We start from the raw sequence: 19996 nt of genomic DNA on the forward strand, positions 1-19996 counted from the left end.
TAAAATTTTGAAAAAATTTAAATAATTTAGCATATATAGAAAAAAGATACCCATGCAATAAATTATTTAATCCCTAATTTTAGTACCATAAAATATTTGAATTTTTTTCAAAATTTTACAAGAGATCTAGATCCGACTACAATGAACATTGATATTAAAAAAAATAACTAGTGAAATTTGATTTACATGCTAAAACAATACTGTGTCTTATTGTACGGTGTTTTTTTTTTTTAATTGCCTTATTTATATTTTTTAAAAAGGACACTTGAAATAAAATAATTAAAAAAAATTAGTAGTTTTAATGGTCAATGTTTTGAGTTAATTGATTATTTGTTGGGGGTGAAGTTTAATGTTGAGAAAATGTAGGATGATTAAAGTAAATTAAAACACGTGGCATTAACTGAGAAGACGTGAGCCATGAGGACATTGAGCCTATGACATGACCTCTTTAGCTAAAGATCAGATTGTCTTTCTTTTTTCTTTCATCGAAACAGACCTTACGAATATGATTGATTGATTACCATTTACGCTCATTCGTGAGAACTTTAATATTCATCATATGTATATACATATATACAGTAGTAACAATTTGGAAAAAGAACACAAAACGACAGACTTTTGACAGCCACGGATTCTCGGGTTTGTGCAACCTCCAAATGAACGTGTCTCTTTCGTATATACTATATAATAACTATTTATACAAGGTGAAGTATCCAACTTCGTTTGGAATTCTTTTCTTTTGTTTAATTAATTTATTTATACTCATTGATCCGGATGCAGTTTGCTCAGAAATTAGTTATTGTCCATGCGAATCTTGATTTATATTATTAAACTACTTTATATATTTTCAATCTTAATTGTGTATAATATGTGTATTTTGATCTATGTTTTATCAAATTATTTGATTTTGTGTTTTGACGAATTATTTTTTAGATTTTATATTTTATAAAATAATTAAAATAAGACTATAAATTTAATTTTGATAAAAAAAAATTGAATATAACAACATTATTTTTAAACAGAATAATTTTATTTTTATTCTGAATTGTTAATTTAATAAATTATTTATGATTTTAATTAAAAAAATATTAAACAAAATTAGATTTAAATTTCTATATTAATTATTTTACAAAATATAATACCCATAAAATAATTTATCAAAATTTATTTAATAAACAAATAATGAGTGCAAAAGTTATAAACCCATATAATATAAGTATAAGAGAAAGATATATTTTATTTGACTTCCCTCTCTCCCACGTCATGAGCAGCGGTTGAGGATTAAAACTTCAGTGACGAGTTGGGTTCTTCTTGTTACTCCAGCAAAACAAGGAGTGGATTCTTCTTAGAACGGCCTGCCTGCTTTGACAGCTGAGTCTTCGTCGAACTACACTGTGGCTAAAGGTGATGGAGGAGACCACATGGACTATGTTTTGTGCTGAATCTGATTGCATAGGAGAGTCTTGTGGTTCATCATTCGAGTTTCTAAGTCATCCTTCGTCATGTACCAGCCACGCTTTGATTATCTTCTTCAATGTCGTTCTCTTGTTTATGCTCTTGATCACCATGGTTAAAAAGTCTTCCTCACCAAGACTTGATGGAGTCCCTTCTCGGTTTCAAGCCTTGTCAACTCTGCAGATAGTGTCAGCTGTCGTAAATGGTTGTCTCGGGTTGTCGTTTTTGTTCTTTGGCATCTGGATATTAGAAGAGAAGCTGAGGCAAACCCATACTGCTCTGCCTTTGAATCTATGGTTTCAGGCTTTATTTCAAAGCTTCACTTTGTTGCTTATTGGCTTAACAGTAAGTATCAAGGTGAAGCAGCTGCCTAGAACACCAGTTCGACTGTTGACCATTCTTGCAACCTTGTTTTCTGGTTTTGCTTGTGTTCTGTCTTTGTTCGCCGCTGTTTTGAACAGACAAGTGACGATTAAGATAGCTTTGGATGTTTTATCTCTACCGGGAGCTGTTCTTTTACTCTTGTGTGCTTATAAGAGCTGTAAATATGAGGAGAGTGATAATGATGTCATCGTTCAAAAAGGTCTTTATAGACCTATAAATGGTGAGGCTAAGGGCAAATCTGATGGTGAAGATCATGATTCAGTTACCCCATTTGCCAAAGCAGGATGCTTCAGCAAGTTCTCGTTTTGGTGGCTAAACTCGTTGATGAAGAAGGGTAGGAAGGAAACTCTCAAGGAAGAAGATGTTCCAAAGCTGAGGGAAGCTGATAGAGCAGAAAATTGTTATCTAATGTTCTTGGAGCAATTAGAGAAACAGCAAAGGAAGGATGGTTTTTCTTCTCAACCATCACTATTAAAGATAATCATTTGTTGCCATTGGAGAGAGATTTTGATATCTGGGTTATTTGCATTACTAAAAATATTGACTCTCTCTGCTGGTCCTTTGCTTCTTAATGCATTCATTTTGGTTGCTGAAGGACATGAGAGTTTTAAGCACGAAGGTTATGTGTTGGCCATAACCCTTTTCTTTGCTAAGAATATTGAATCCGTTTCGCAAAGACAATGGTACTTTAGAAGCAGACTTATTGGTTTGAAAGTGAGGTCTTTGCTTACAGCAGCCATTTACAAGAAGCAGCTGCAATTATCTAGCTCTGCTAAGTTGGTTCATTCTGGTGGAGAGATTATGAATTACGTTACTGTTGATGCCTATAGGATTGGAGAATTCCCATTTTGGTCCCATCAGACTTGGACAACTAGTCTCCAACTCTGTCTCGCCTTAGTAATTCTTTTCCGAGCAGTTGGATTGGCCACAATAGCAGCCTTGGTGGCTATCCTTCTGACTGTGGCTTGCAATGCTCCAGTGGCTAAGTTACAACACCAATTTCAGACAAAACTTATGACGGCTCAAGATGAAAGGCTGAAAGTTCTCTCTGAGGCTCTTGTGAATATGAAGGTGTTGAAACTTTATGCTTGGGAAAATCACTTCAAGAATGTTGTTGAAAGTTTGAGAAAGGTGGAGTTGAAATGGTTATCTGCTGTGCAGTTGAGAAGAGCATATAATACATTTCTTTTTTGGTCATCTCCTGTTTTGGTCTCTGCTGCAACATTTGGAGCATGCTATTTTCTCAAAGTTCCCTTGCACGCCAACAATGTGTTCACTTTTGTAGCAACTCTGCGCCTTGTTCAGGACCCCATTAGAGCCATACCTGATGTTATTGGTGTGGTGATTCAAGCAAAGGTTGCATTTGCCCGGATTGTAAAATTCCTAGAGGCGCCAGAGCTGCAGACTGCGAGAGTCAGGCAAAAGTACAACACAGGCAGTGTGAAAACAGCCATTGTGATTAAATCAGCTGATTTTTCATGGGAAGAGAATATATCAAAGCCAACTCTGAGAAACATAGATTTAGAGGTTAGTCATGGTGAAAAGGTGGCTATATGTGGAGAGGTTGGGTCAGGGAAATCTACTCTTTTGGCAGCTATTCTTGGTGAAGTTACAAACACTAGAGGCAATGTAAGTTGTATGTCTTCAGCATTGACACATATGCTTTTCGTTCTGATATATTTATATCCCATCTAGATTAATTACTTTACACTACATCTCACTCATATTATCATCACCACTTTAATTGTTGGATTTACAGATTCAAGTTTATGGGAAGATTGCCTATGTTTCTCAAACAGCATGGATCCAAACAGGCACAATACAAGACAATATTTTATTTGGCTCTCTTATGGACAATCAAAGATACCGTGAAACACTTGAGAGATGTTCACTAATCAAGGACCTGGAATTACTTCCTTATGGTGATCTGACTGAAATCGGGGAGAGGGGAGTAAATCTGAGTGGTGGCCAGAAACAAAGAATCCAACTTGCTCGCGCTCTTTATCAGAATGCTGATATATATCTCTTGGATGATCCATTCAGTGCCGTTGATGCACATACTGCTTCAAGCTTGTTTAATGTAATCATATGTACTTTCCATCAATCGCAGCCTCTTTATTATTTCTTTTTTTATTTTGCTTAAAGGTGAAAGAATCTTTATTTGTTTGCAGGAATATGTCATGGAAGCTCTTTCAGACAAGATAGTCCTACTTGTGACTCACCAAGTTGATTTCCTTCCTGGATTTGATTCTGTACTGGTTAGTCTAATTCTAGCTCCAATAACATTACTGATAGCCATGTATAGTAATTGACATTAAATTCAGGTCATCTATATTGTTTTTTTTTCTTTGACAGTTAATGTCTGATGGAGAAATTTTACAATCAGCTCCTTACAATGAGTTATTGTCAACAAGCCAAGAGTTTCAAGACCTTGTAAATGCACACAAAGAGACTGCTGGTTCTGAAAGGCTGGCACAAGTGACACCTTCTGAGAAGCATTTAACATCTGTGAAGGAGATAAAAAAGAGCTTCACAGAGAAGCAATACAAAATATCTAATGGAGATCAGTTGATTAAGCTTGAAGAAAGAGAAACAGGTGACACAGGATTCAAGCCTTACAAGAAATATCTGAATCAAAACAAAGGATACGTCTATTTCTCCCTCGGCTTTGTTGCGCACCTTGTATTCGTGATTAGTCAGATCTTGCAGAACTCCTGGATGGCTGCTAATGTTGATAATCCAAGAATCAGCACATTGAAGTTAATTGTAGTGTACTTGATCATTGGAATTTCCTCAACAATTGTTTTGCTTTTAAGATCACTTACTATAGTTTTTTTGGGGATTGAGTCATCAAAATCTCTTTTTTCGCAACTGCTAAATTCCCTTTTTCGATCACCAATGTCCTTTTACGACTCCACACCTTTGGGAAGAATACTTAGTCGGGTATGTATCTGAAACAGTAGATAAGTTTGCATATCTAGAACTTTTTTCATGAGACTAATATTTCTATGATCTTTTGCTTCTATATAGGTTTCAGCTGACTTGAGTATAGTCGATTTGGATGTCCCATTTAGCTTACTCTTTGCTGTTGGGGCCACCATGAATGCAGTTGCTAATGTTGGAGTACTAGCTGTTATCACATGGCAAGTCTTGTTTGTCTCATTACCAACAGTTTATCTGACTTATCGATTACAGGTAATAACCATTTAAACAGTCTTTTTGTCGATAAAATCTTTCAGATATGAATAATCACATCTTTTTTTAATCCAACTTCTGAAGTAGAGCATTCAACATGTTATGCTGATTTTAACAAGACATTTACTCCAATTGAACAGAGCTATTACTTTTCCACTGCTAAAGAACTAATGCGCATCAACGGTACAACAAAGTCCTTGGTAGCAAACCATATTGCTGAGTCTGTGGCAGGAGCCATAACAATTAGAGCCTTTGAAGAGGAAGAACGGTTCTTTTCAAAGAACTTAGAACTCGTTGACATAAATGCTAGCCCTTTTTTCCACAGTTTTGCAGCAAATGAATGGCTAATTCAACGGTTGGAAACACTCAGTGCTACAATTCTTGCTTCTGCAGCATTATGCATGGTCCTTCTTCCCCCTGATACTTTTAGCTCAGGTTAGTAGTACTCGTCAAATTTTCTTTTTCCATCCCCTTTTACTATCATTTGGTATTTGAAAAGTTACAAACAAGTGTTCTTGTGTTACTGCAGGGTTTATTGGGATGGCACTCTCTTATGGCCTCTCACTGAACATGTCTCTTGTATTTTCTATTCAAAACCAATGCACTGCAGCAAATTACATCATTTCAGTGGAAAGGCTAAACCAGTACATGTACATACCTAGTGAAGCGCCTGAAGTGATCGAAGAAAATCGCCCCCCAGCCAATTGGCCTCGTGTTGGTAAAGTACAGATACATGATTTGCAGGTAAGAATACATTTCTTTCATTTGATATTCCTGTGCTATCTTTCATTCATTGTTGACCTTATATTAGTATGCTGATAATAATTATGTTGTTGTGAAAAACAGATCAGATATAGAGCCAACTCCCCACTTGTTCTTTGCGGTATCAGTTGCACATTTGAAGGAGGGCACAAGATTGGTATAGTTGGTAGAACTGGCAGTGGAAAAACAACCTTAATTGGTGCATTATTTCGTCTAGTAGAGCCTACCAGAGGGAAAATTTTAGTTGATGGTATTGACATCTCAACAATTGGACTTCATGATTTGAGGTCACGCTTTGGTATAATACCTCAAGATCCTACTCTATTCAATGGCACTGTCAGATACAATTTGGACCCCTTATCTCACCATTCTGACCGCGAAATATGGCAGGTAATTAAAGTTCGTGTTTTTTCTCTTTTGGAAGTCTTCTTGGCTATATTCTTAGGTGTTAATAATTCTATGTTTGTTTTTGGATTTCAAGGTTCTTGGAAAGTGTCAGCTTAGAGAAGCTGTTCAAGAGAAAGAAGATGGTTTGGACTCTTTAGGTAATGACAATGTATTCTTATGTGAGTAAGCAAAGAAAGATGATATGTTGATGTTGATGTTGTTGTGATTACCAGTAATGAGTGTTGTTGTTGTTATGTTGTACAGTTATGGATGATGGCTCAAATTGGAGTATGGGACAAAGACAACTGTTCTGTTTGGGGAGAGCTCTACTGAGGAGAAGTAGAGTATTGGTGCTTGATGAAGCAACTGCTTCGATAGACAATTCAACTGATATGATTCTACAAAAAACTATTAGAACTGAGTTTGCAGATTGTACTGTGATCACAGTTGCTCATAGGATACCAACTGTGATGGATTGCACCATGGTTCTTGCCATGAGTGATGGTAACTTTTCCTTGCTTTGTTTATTCATAATAAATTAAAAAGAAAAGAAACGAAAACCCTTTATCTGATGAAAGTAAATCATTCATTTTCAGGACAAATAGTGGAGTTTGATGAGCCAATGAAGTTGATGAAGAAAGAAGGGTCACTTTTTGGAAAGCTGGTGAAGGAATACTGGTCCCATATGCAGTCTGCCCAGTCACATTGATAACAACATCAACTTGTGCCGTAGTCTGATCATTATAATGAGACTGCACGCGTGAGGCTAAGTCTTGAAACCCCATAAGCTTTTGAATGATGGGATGAAAAAGCTTGTACCGTGAGTGGTGGGACTGGGGATTCTAGTTGGGGAGGTAGCATCTTTGGTTGGCAGATTAAGAAATAAATGAATTAATTCATGATCGGTAAATAATTTCATATTTAACTATAATTGTTAATTACTATACATAAAGTTCTTAGAACACAATCAAATAACACCCCCTGATGTGTAGTGGTGGTCGTGGCATTAAGTTGATCCCAAGAACAATTTGAATGGTATTGTACCTTAAATTTCTTGAAGCTTCATTCCATAAACAAACAATGTGTTTCCATGAACCAAATTAAGCTTCTCCCACACCAATTCAGGCTAATTTATTATGTACTAAGCCAAGAGATAAAGCTCCCATTTGAACTAAGCCAGTCATAGATTCAATGAAGTGAGATTGAGCATGATGCAATGGAGGGCATAAGATTGAGTGCTCTGGTACATGAGAAACAAGCCTGCACGTATTTGAATTCGGCAATAACCTTATTTGAGAAAGATCAGATAATGAATTGCTTTATCTATATGGCTTGCTTGCTTGTTTGACAGCATTTGGAAACACAGAAATGCTGTTCCAAGGCTCTTTAAGCATAGTTTGACTCATCAGGTGGCATCCCATATTGGAGGTGTGGATGCAATTTTGATGACTGGTGCATCATCTTGGAAGGAAGGATTTACAGGTCTGGCAGTTGCAGATTTTGACACTAATGCTAGTACTTTCATCGAATTGTTTCTTTTTGTGAATTGTCAATTTTTCAATGAACACAGGTTCAATTTCTATTTCACTTGTTATCTCTGTAGCTTCAATCATAGCATCATCAAACGCTATTTCTGTATACTTTTGAAGAAATGAAAGAAGACTTTTCAATTCCTTAATAGATACATCAATTCAAATATCTTCATTTTAAGAAATTTTGCTAACGTTGATAACAGTATATAGTAAAAGCTTTTACTTATTTTATGCTTTTAACTATAAGCAAAAGTATAAGCTTAGACAAAAGAGATCATAATAATTATGATAAATAGGTTTTCTTGAATTATAATCCCAACTTTTTTTGCTTGGATGAAATATCCTAAACAAATATATCATTCTGTCACATTCGGTCTAAAATATGTAATGGTTGGCTGGAGGGGCAAATAAACCCCCAAAATTTGTTGTTTGACAAAAATACCTCCAAATAATAAAAATTGTTGAAGATAATTTAAAAGATAATGGTTGTGTTTGGTAAAATTTTTGTTTTTGAATTTTTTAAACACAAAAATAGAAATATTATTATTATTTTTTTTTTTAAAAAATAAAAATATGTTTGGTAACTATTTTTATTTTTTGTTTTTAAAAATAAAAAATAATAGATTTTAAGGTATTGATTTGAAGAAGAAAAGAAAAAAAAATGAAACAAAAATAAAAAACAGTTTAAAAAAATTTTGAGAGTGAAAAAAATTTTGAGAGTGAACAAATTTTATTTTCAAAATTTAATGAATTTTAATTAAATTTTAAAAAAATAATAAATAAAAATAAAGTTACCAAATATTATTTTATGTTTAATTGTCAAATTTTTAATTAATTAAATAAAAAATTATTTTTTTAAGTGATACCAAACAACACCAATATTATTAAAAAATTAAATTAATAAAAGTATAAAAATTAAAACAGTAAATCAGATTTTGATTAAATTAAATTTAAAAAATCTAAGTTTTTTATTTATCTATGCATTAGTGGTTAATCTTTGGATAGGTATAGATTTTTTCTTTGAAAAGTAATATATCTTGAAACATCTTATTCGTTATATAGATGAATGAATAAAATAAGAGGAAGAATGAGTAAAAGAGAAGATTGTTAATACAGAGATATAGTGGTTGAACTCGCACAAGAACTCCTTGAGGCTTATTTTTTAAAATGGTGGTTAGATTTTGCATGATCGCAGCAACAATCTTGAAAATGTGTACAATTATGGTTGTTTCATTAGATTTATTAGATGACTTAAGGTGATTAAGTGGGGAACTTCTTGGAGACCAATCCATTGGGATTGACCATATAGGAGGAAAATTCAAGATGAATTTGAGTTTGTCACAAGAGTTTGTCACAACTCCTAGAAGATTAGGAGGATTTTAACCGATTTTCATTTTGGGTGGTTGTGAGGGAGTTTTTTTATTGGATTAATTACATAAAACACTGCATATTTATAAAAATTTTGAAATATATGGTGAATACAAATAATTACAAAATATGGTGCCTTCAAATAATACTCAAAGATTAGTAAAAAGGAAAAGACAAGAATACAGTTCATTAATTGATTGATGAGCTTTTATTTTTTCTGTGTACTCAAAAAAAGAAACATCATTAATTAATGTAATTTAATTATATTGATGTGATATAATAATATTCAATCATTTTTTCTTCAATTTTTTTATTTATTTAAAATGAATGTATTATTAATATTAAACAAATATTTATGCTTGCATAAATTATTATATTTAATAAATATAATCTATTTCTATATTAGTAGTTATATATTTTTCTAATATTTGTTACTTGTTTTATGCAATCTAATATTTTTGTATATATATGTTACAAAATGAAATAGTATAATTTAGTAAGAAACTTAGTTTTATAAATTTTTGTTACAAACATGTACTAAATTTACAACTTAATTTTATAAATCTTTGTAACAATCATGTTAAATAAATTTATAAATATATATGTAAATGTTAGTTACAAAAATAAACTTTTTGGTTGTGAAATTAGTTTTGTAAATTGTTGTTACAAAATTGTAAAACTTGTTTAAAAAAATATTGTATTTCACCACTATATATATTCAATAAAGTGTTTTATAAATAATGAATATCTTAAATTTATATTTTTAAATTGTATAGCATAAATATGAATGTTCCTACAATTTGTTGGTACAATATTGTAATAATATGGAAAAGTATAATATTTTTATGTATATTTTGTTTATGATTTCTTAATTATAAAATATTTTCGTAAATGTTAGTTACAAAAATATATTTCTTAGTTGTAAAACTAGATTTGTAAACTATTGTTACAAAAATAAAAAATTTAGTTACGAATTTGTTTGTAAGTTTTATCTACAAAAAAAAAAATCTACAATTCTATAACTGATTTTGTAAATATTATTTACAAACATGTAACAGATATTTACTAGTTTGTAAACGTTGATCACAAAAAATTAAATTTTACAGTTTTTATTTATGATTTTGCCACTCCGTATTTACAATTTTGTCATTCCGTGTTTTTATCCAAAAATTCCGTATTTTTGTAATGTACCGTATTTTCAGATTTTTTTTAACTTTTAGTGCATTTTTGTAGATTACCCTTTTTTTTTTCAAACTTATAAAAAGGATAAACAATTCATATAATTCATTTTCTATAACAGGTTCTAACTCTGCCTCCTATAATAATAGTCATGCCATATCGAAATATTACCAAATTTGGTGTTGGTATTATGGCAACAATGTAAGGGTTGCTTGTGTCATAAAAACTCGAAGAAAATTGATATTACTGTAATTGCAAAAGTTATAATAGTTGAAACTCAAGAATGTAGGCATATAACCTGGCTAGGTAATATTATTATATGTTTAACAACTTGAGGTTGTATTTTAAAAAATGGTAGCTAGGAGACCAAGGCATTTGGATTGACCACATGGGGAGAAAATTCAAAATAAATATGAGTTTGCCACAACTCCAGGAAGACCAAGAGAATTTTAACGGATTTCATTTTGCAAATGGTTGTGAGAGAGATTTTTGTTTTCAAACTTATAGGGGTACACAATTCTTATAAGTCCTTTTTTTTATATTTTTTTTATTGTGCCTTCTATCCTAATAAATAAATATGCCATATCAAAAGATTATCAAATTCAGTGTTGGTACTGATGGCAATAGTGTGAAGGTTGTTGGCGTCATAAGCACTCATAAGGAAATTGATATTACTACAATTACAAGGGTTATAGCCATAAGCGAAAGGAAGTGGGGGCTGCTATGGCTCCCAACTTATTATATTAATAATTTTTTTCAAAAAAATATATTATATTAATAATTACTATTATATTTATATTTTAATAATATAAACAATAATGTGATGTTTGGTTGGGGGAAATAAAATAAAAATGAATCAATTTTCATTCCATTATTTTATTTGGTTGCATTTTAGAGTATTGGAATATCATTCCAATAAAATGATTTTCCTACCATTTTGGTAGAATGACTATTTTATTTGAAAATGGAATGAAAGATCATTCTTATCTACGATTGAAAAAAAAATTGATAATTTTTTTACAAATTTTTTTATTCATATTAATTTTTATTTCATTCGATTTTTATTCATTTTCTCGTTCTCATTCTTATTCATTTATTTTCATTCCCTCCAACCAACGCCATTTAAGTTTTAGCACTTTGGAATGAAAAAGTCTCACATTTGTTTCGGATAGAATTTTAGATTTACTTAAGGTTATAAATAAGTGGTAGTGATTTTAATTAAAACTATCTCAATAACAAAGAATTATATATCTTCCTAAATAAATAAGGAAGATTAGTTTGTAGTTGGTTATGACTTGGTTACGACTTAAACAATCATCTCATAATCTGAGAATCTGTTAATAAATCACAGGTATCTATCATTGTACTTCACCTAAAAATATAGATATGTTTATTTGTTCTTGCGGTTAATTCTACTTTTAAAAAATATAGATACATGTATTTGTTCCTCTTTAATATAAATATATATATATATATTAAGTAAAAGTAACATGCAATATATGATTTACTTAATTTTATTTAAAAAATATATTAATTTGTTTTTATTATGTTTTTCTAGTTGTCATATAAATTTTAAATAAATATACAATGTCATGTATTATAAAAGAATGACATAAACATATTAAAAAAAATTAAACCAAAACATTGTCTAAAGTTTTAAAAAAAAAACCATTACACCAAGAATCTGTTAGATGCATACTTGTTACACCCAAATTTCGAGAATAAATAAACAACATCGAAATGAAAGCTCATAAAGTGTAAGCTCAAAATTAATAAGTATTAACATTGTATAAATAAACATGAAGTTCCAAAGAGCCATACAATTTGCACTCGAGCATGAGTTACAAGTTCGAAGGCAACAAGAGTCTCCTCTGAAAGATGAGTTCGACAGACCAATCAAGTAAGGAGGTAGCGACAACTGGAACGACAAGATTGAAGCTACATATGATCTCGAAGATGTGTTGAACTAATACACGGAGACGTTGTTAGGAAATCCCTATAATCATGGGGATTTAATTCAAACCTTGTAATCAACCCAAAACGTCTAATCGTACCCTAGGTGTCCTTTCACCCCATACCCGAGGCAACTTTTTCTCATGCTACTGGTCACGACCCGCACCTCTTGGATTATGACCGTTGGATTACTCTCGAGTGCCTATGTCATAGATAATTAATTGTCGGGGTAGAGTTGCTTCCACCCCAAGCTCTTCGAGAATCACCCTCAAAAACCACTTTTAGCACTCGAAACTAAGAAATTCATAACCTTAGAACCTTCAAACCCTCTCTTCCTCTTCACTTTATTGTTTTGCAAATTTTCTCCATTTTCTGAGTTATTGACGCTCTATACAATTGGCGAGAATCATCATACTTCTAGTCAAACGACAAACAATTTTTCAAATTCAGGACTCACTTCAGCACATACAAGCGCTTCATTTCGAGTAAGTTTTACTTCTCCGTCTCTAGGTTGGCTTTGAGTTTATTTTTGAATTTTGTTGAGGGTTTTAGGTCCATGCCTAGGATTTTCACGTTAAAAACGGTCGAAATGGCCCCTTATGCTCTTAATGGGACTTTTCGCATTTCTGGGCATTCAACCGGAATCTGGAAAATTCCCAGATTCCGGCAATGCTCATAGATTCTGGTGGTGTTCTCTGTCAACCATTCTTTGGTCCCGAGGACACTCCAGTCCCTTAGAAGTTTTCTTCCTTCTCTTATTCCCGACCAGTAGTCTTAGGGGTTCTCATTTTTGGCCCATCTTCCTTTGGGTCATGACGCTAACTGCTTGGTTTCTTATTTTAGATGTACGAGGAGCTTCAACAACTACACCAACATGCATTCTACTCGTTGGACTCTGAGATAAAAGAGATGGCCCGAGAAGTGGGAAGGCTTCTTGAGAAGGGAAAGCGAGCAGCAGAGAGTAGTCAGGCTCTCGTGCTAAGGGAATACCACCCCTCGTGGAGGAGGGTCCCCTTCAACACAGCATCTCCAAGGAAGAGGTGAACTTGGATCCCCTGCCATTGAAAAAAACCTACACCGTCGCGGGATTCAAGGCGGAGGTGACTTCCAGCAAGCTCAAACACCGGGTGTGATAACTCTACAAAATAGAGTTATTTTACCACTTTTTATGTGCTAATTGTTGCTTAATTCTTGAGTTTTTAATTGATTTATTACGTTTTTAAGTCATTTTGAATTTATTAGTCGTATTTTGATTTTATTATTTTTGTATGTAGTTAATTTATTAGTTGTAAAATATTGTAGTTAATTATTTGAATTATTGTTGTTTAATTTGAGGTAAAAAAATGTTGTATTATTGAACTTAAATGTGAAATATAAATTAAGTTATAATTAATATTTTCAAAGAATTGAATTGATTTATTTTATAGTTGAAAATATTTTATTATGATTTATTTAATATTTATTTTGTAGAAAATAATGTTGCATTTTGGTACTTTGGAAAGAAGAGGAAAGACAATAATTAAAGCTAAAAAAAACTATGGAGAATATGGTATTTTTCAAAAGCCCAACACTTCAATCTCCACCAGGCCCACGAAGTCCTGCCTGCACCCCTTCAGCCAGGCCCAATCCGCATCTCAGTTGCCCACGCCTGATGCTCCCATGCCACCAGCCAGCCGAAGTCCCTCCTGCCTCCAGCTTTTGTCTTCAACGTGGACCAAAGCCTTCAGCAGCTCACTTGCCCAAACCGAGGCATCCAACTTACCTCTTCACCCACGCCCAGCACCAACGTGGGCCAAGCCTCCCAAAGCCAACTGCCAACAACCACAAAACCACCCCTCTTGAGCACACCAAAAGCTATATGTTCCCTTGTCCCCTTTGCTCAAAAATGCCATTTTTTACCCAACTTTTCTATACATTTTACCCCCAAATCATTATTACACCTAAAATTTACCCCTATATGCCATATTATTATTCATTTCAAATTTAATTTAATCAATTTAATTAATTTAAATTGATTATTTTTAAAAAAAAATTGCTATAAATAAGGGAGTTTTGTGCTTAATTTTGGGAGAGGTTACACTACACACTTACCACATTTCAAGACCTCTCAATTCTCTTCATCTTCTTCTTCTTTTTGGTTAATTTTCTATGTATTTTTAGAGAAACAATTTGGGGGTTTTCCTCCAAATTTTCCTAGTTATGTTTGTAGTTTTTTTGTTTGTATTTTCTATTCTAGTTATGAGTTTCTAATCTTTTTAAGATTATTAAGGTGATGATGAAACAATATGTAATTAGTGTAACGCTCTGGCTACCCCAGAACAGTTACGGTGAACGGTGGACCAGAAATTTGACTCACTACCTGAGTCCTTTGGTAAAAAACGTGCTCTAAGTATAATTAACAGGTCAAGGTATAAAACTAGTAAAAAGGTAATGGAGATTTTCATTACAAACTGCTCTGCAGAGCTAAACAAAACGTTTACAAGCTGTTCTCAGTACAAAATGGTCACTAATGTTGTAAAGTTACAATCCCGCCGACCTAAGCGGCAAAAATAGGGTAAACCCCCTAGTTCCTCTGAGAACACCTTGACCGTGGTGGTCAAGCGGCTGCATATGTACACACCACCACATCAGCTCTCCATTCAAGGCTAGGTGAGCTTCTCTTTCCCTTTACCTGCACCACATAGCACCCATGAGCCAAGGCCCAGCAAGAAAACATAACACTTTATATAAACATTATCAAATGATTATCATTATAATCACACTGAGCATAAAGCTTTCAAACAAATGAGTAAACACCACATGAGGTCCTGATAAACCACACTGAGTGACTGACAAGCAAGTCACTAATTCAAATGGAAGAGTGGCTGATAGGTAAGTCACTAGCCTCCAAGCGCTTATTTCATTCGTCGACCCTCGGGGTCGGTCTGGCATTAATGCTCTTTGAGTCATTCAATGCTGATAATTGATTAGATCAAATCTTATTGGCTTGCATGACACACGCTAAGGCCGTCCTGACTAATGAGCCAGCTCAACGTGATCAGTGCCCAGTACCACCGCCGAACCGGACTAATAAGTCACAGCTTCACAGTTAATACTAGCACCCTTGCCAAACCTGACTAATAAGTCAGTACCATGCACAAATGAGCAACATATGCTAAACATTCTATATTCAGTCCATGTCCATATTCTCACAATCAACATGCCTCATGAATGTCCACGCATGTCATATTTGGGGTGCAGTTTTCTTACCTTTGGTTCGAGCAAGAACGAATAAAAGAACAACCCTGAGAACGATCGACTTTTTGGTCCTTTAGCGATTACCTGGTCATAACCAAATCATGGGATTCCATCAATAAAATGAATAATAAAAGGTTCCCAAACCAAAACCTAACCTCCGGGACCTCAAACACTACTCAACCGGGTAGTAGGTTCAATCCCGAGGCCTTAGGCTTGCATCCCCGAGCCAAAAAGCTAATTCTGGCCAAAAATGCCTTAAGGGCCACGGCCCTCCTTGGCCATGCCGCGGCCCGCCCCTCAGACAAAGGTGCCTAAACCAGCAGCCCCCAAGGGCCGCGGCTCACCCCTGCCATGCCGCGGCGCAAGCTCCAGTTCAGCCAAAACCCCTGTTTTTCTTCCCTTGCATTTTCTCTTGGAACCAACCCTTCAAACCCAATTTAAACACCACCCAAGCCTCTCTCAAACACCCATTTAAACCTCCAAACATCACCCATAACTATCCCTCATCATAACCCAAGACAAACCCCAATCAAACTTCCATCAATTCCAACAATTCACCATAAAAACACAAGCTGAAATCTAATACTGAAACAGAGATAAACCAGCAAGTTAATGGACAAAGCTTACCTCAAACCTGGAATTGAACCCTCTTCAATGGCTGAACCAATTCTACAACTTAAGCCCCTTGATTTCCTAGCTTAGTTCCACCCCTTGAGCTCAAAATCTCCAAAGAAGAAACAAGGAAAGTGAAGGTACGGGAAGGAGGAGAAGTAAACTCTGTTTTTGTTCTGTTTTACTCTACAGCCTTCCAAGCTCATATATATCCTAGCCAAAAGACCATTATACCCCTAGGTCTTTAAAAGTCTCTAAAGCCAACTCAAGGGCAATTTTGGTACTTTCCACCTACACCGTTAATCATAATTAACGCTTCCCAAATCCCGCTAATCTCAATATTCTCAAACTCCAATATTTCACATCCCGTTACCCTTTAATGCCTGGTAACACTCTAATCATTAAAACACCCCGAGACTCACCCCGAGCCCCGAGCTTAAGCCTATTATGACCAAACCGATAATCAACATTCCTTGATCATCTCATGCCAAATGGCTCGAACAAACCCACATCATAATGTGGTCTCAATTTATATTACCAACATGCGTTCAAATAGTCAATTTACCCTTATCGGGCCAAATTACCATCACACCCCTGTATAAAGAAATATGGACTCACATGCATGCATTTCACACCATATCATAATATAATCAACATATACATGCATTTTATCAATTAATAACATAATTAAGCAAGTATGGCCCTCCCGGCCTACTGTTCACGCCGTTAAACACAACGGAGAATTCGGGGCATTACAATTAGATAGTGTTTATTTTGTATGTTGATTTCCCATTTTGTGCAATAAAGTTTATGGATTTTCTTCTTCAAATATTTTCTTTCATCTTAAATATCTTGTATTTTAGATTGCTAGAACATATTTACACTTTGTTCTTCATTAGTGCAAAAACATAATATTCTTTGTGTAAGATGTGTCATTAATTTGTACACATCCAGTGCTTAGAACAAAAATATTATGTTTTGCCTTATAAATAATGTTCATTGATTTATTTGTTATTTCATTAGATTGATTTACACTAAATGCTTTGAAATTATAATTTTTAAAAGTGAAGATAGATCCTATATTTTTATAAAAACTTGTGCTTAAATAGAATATCTAATTTGAATAAGTGATGATTTGATTAACTTATACTATTACTAAAACTTGGGAATCAGTGTACTTTTAAATATTATTGAACTTATATTTTGTGGATTCTATTATCTTAATAATATTTCTTTTACCATCTTGATTTCTATTATTAATTTATGTTATATATATTGTCTTTAATATCTTCATTATTATCTTTTATTTTATTTTTATTGTTACAAATTCTCATTAATTTTTGAAGCTAGGTTAGAATTTATTAAGTTTGATTTAAAATAGTTTTCTTTTTTATTTTAGATAACTCCTTTGGGTTCGATATCATGCTTATACGAACACTATATTTCATATACGATTTGTGCGCTTGCGAGTTATAAATATTTAAAACATACCCGTTTTTGGTCCATCAAGTTTTTGGCGCCGTTGCCTGGGAGTTGCAAGAAAATAAACGAAATTTATCTCAAGGTTAGTGAATTATTCTACTAGTTATTTAAATTTTTGCATTAAAAAAATATATATTTAAAACTATAAAAACTAAAAAAAAAAAGGTAAAAAGAAAATTTGGGACGGTTCTACCACCCATAAAAAAAAACTTACTTATATATTTATATTTATTGTTTTTATTTTTAGTTGACGACACTTGTGCCTCCTAATTTTTTCTATCTTTTTAATTTTTATAGTTGACGGCAATTGTGCCTCCTAATTTTGTTGTAATTTTATTTGTTTATATCTTTGTTAGTTGACGGCATTTATACCTCCTAGCTTTTGTGTTATTATTATTGTTATTTTGTGATAGCCGATGGCATTTGTACCTCCTAACTTTTTATTTTTAGTTGATGGCACTTGTGCCTCCTAAATTTTGTTTAATATCTTAACATTGTTTTTGTTATCTTACTTTTAATTTCTTGTTCTTTTTACCTTAATTGTTCTTTTTGTTCTCTTAATTTTAGATTTTTTTAATTGTAAAAAAAAATAGTTTGTCATTTAGTTTTTACCATATGGATCATTTTAATTATAGTTGGAATTCTGAGTACAACTATTATGAGCAATCAAATTTAAATTATGGAGAAACTAATGATATGTATATGATGCATGAATCTTTTATTATCCATTTTACCCCCACCTATAATCCAAATTTTTCATGGAGTCATACCCAATCTCCAATGAATCAAGAGCATGAATTCAACATGCTTAATCCAAGTCATGCCCAATCCGACCTATCATATCCCATTCAACAAGAAACGAGCCCATCTTTAGAGGATACCCTACACCAGTTCATGCAATCAACTTACCAAATCTTACAAGCCCAGTCTCAGTCAATTTCAAAAATTGAGATAATAGTAGGACAACTTGCAACTGTTATAGAGTCTGAAAAACAAGTTTATCCCAACCAACCCATTCCCAATCAAAATAGTCAAATTAAAAGTGAAAAAGAGAATGAAGTTGTTGAAGAACTTGTAATATGCATCCAATCCCCTAATGAAACAAAAGAGTTGGATGAAATAATTTTCGAGGCTCATGAGGAAAATGAAAAAGATATTATTGTATCTCACGAGCTCATAATTGAACAAATTTGTATATTTACTCAAAATGAAAATGAGTATAATATAAATATGCAATTTTCTTATTTTATTGATACTCCCTTAACATTGCATATTTCTAACTTTCTTGTAGGTGTGATGTTATCAATTATTATTTATGACATTTGCATCAAAGTCATAACTCAGCCTACTAATGAAATTCTACACTATCGATTGGGTGTAGGTTAAAAGGAAAAAAAAAATATAGTTGAACTAAAGACTATAAACTAAAGCGTTTTGTGGGAAGCAACCCATACTTTAATGTTTCATTTTATATTTCACTTTTGTTGTGTGTTTTTGTTTCATGTTTTTCAAATTCCAAAAAGCTTGAAGGAAACTTCTTGCCCAAAAAGAAAAGAAGAGAAGAAAACAAAAGAGCCAAATCAAGGAAGCATTCATCAAAGGGAGTAGTTCTTAATTTTTTCCATTTTATTAAATATTGAGGACAATGTTTCATTTAAGTTTGTGGGTAATGTTTATGTATTTTTCTTTATGTTTATGCATTTTTTCATTTGTTGTAAAATTAAAAAAAAATTATTTTCTTTATTTGTTTTTCTTTTTATTTTTATGTGATTTTCATTTGTTATATATATATATATATATATATATATTTTCCTTGTTTTGTTTGAAAAAAAAAATATTGGTGATTTTCATTTTCTAATGATAAGAATTATGATTGAAATTATTCTAAGTTTTTAGAAAAATATAAATAATTATTAAGCTTTACTTTTAATTTTTAAAGTTAGTTTTGTTTAAATATATATTTTTCATAATATGTCACTTTTCTATTCTATTCGAATTTGTGATATTTGGACATAGTTTATTTAAACATTAAATTATTTAAATCTCTAAAAAAAAAAATTTGAAAAATCCTAGAATTTGCTTGATTAGCTCTTGAGATTTAATTTATTTTTGTTTGCACAAGCTTGTCTAAATGTTCACATGATGATTTGATGTTTTTGTGTTTGTATGTTAAGTATCTATTTTGAAAACAATTTAACTTTTCCAATTAATTACATAGGCTTTACTTTTATTTGTCATTTTCTTTGAACTATTTCCATTATGTAATTTTTTAGTTAAACATTTGACATCACCAATTAAAAAAAAATGTGTGTGTTTTTAATTTTTCTTTTGCTCGAGGACTAGCAAAATATTAAGTTTGGGGATGTGATAACTCTACAAAATAGAGTTATTTTACCACTTTTTATGTGCTAATTGTTGCTTAATTCTTGAGTTTTTAATTAATTTATTAA

General features: G+C 32.6%; 1 protein-coding gene across 1 annotated transcript; it reads left to right on the top strand.

Annotated features, from left to right (window-relative positions):
• Positions 1-1248: 1248 nt before the first annotated feature.
• On the top strand, positions 1249-7861 carry LOC133834616 (ABC transporter C family member 10-like). The gene is made up of 11 exons (XM_062264284.1): positions 1249-3468; positions 3599-3919; positions 4011-4097; positions 4195-4782; positions 4870-5034; positions 5175-5469; positions 5564-5778; positions 5881-6186; positions 6278-6341; positions 6448-6687; positions 6780-7861. The coding sequence occupies exons 1-11, from the start codon at positions 1408-1410 to the stop codon at positions 6890-6892; spliced, it is 4455 nt and encodes a 1484-aa protein (XP_062120268.1). The 5' UTR covers positions 1249-1407; the 3' UTR covers positions 6893-7861.
• The last annotated feature ends 12135 nt before the right edge of the window (positions 7862-19996 follow it).

The sequence above is a fragment of the Humulus lupulus genome, chromosome 5 (genome assembly GCF_963169125.1).
Source record: "Humulus lupulus chromosome 5, drHumLupu1.1, whole genome shotgun sequence".
In the NCBI taxonomy this organism is placed as follows: Eukaryota; Viridiplantae; Streptophyta; class Magnoliopsida; order Rosales; family Cannabaceae; genus Humulus; species Humulus lupulus.

What these genes read in the sequence shown, in the direction of transcription:
- LOC133834616 (XM_062264284.1), top strand. Translation starts at nt 1,408, where the DNA reads ATGGAGGAGACCACATGGACTATGTTTTGTGCTGAATCTGATTGCATA. An exon ending in CCCTGATACTTTTAGCTCAG is followed by an intron (nt 5,470 to 5,563) that starts GTTAGTAGTACT and finishes GTGTTACTGCAG; the next exon opens with GGTTTATTGGGATGGCACTC. An exon ending in TACAGATACATGATTTGCAG is followed by an intron (nt 5,779 to 5,880) that starts GTAAGAATACAT and finishes TGTGAAAAACAG; the next exon opens with ATCAGATATAGAGCCAACTC.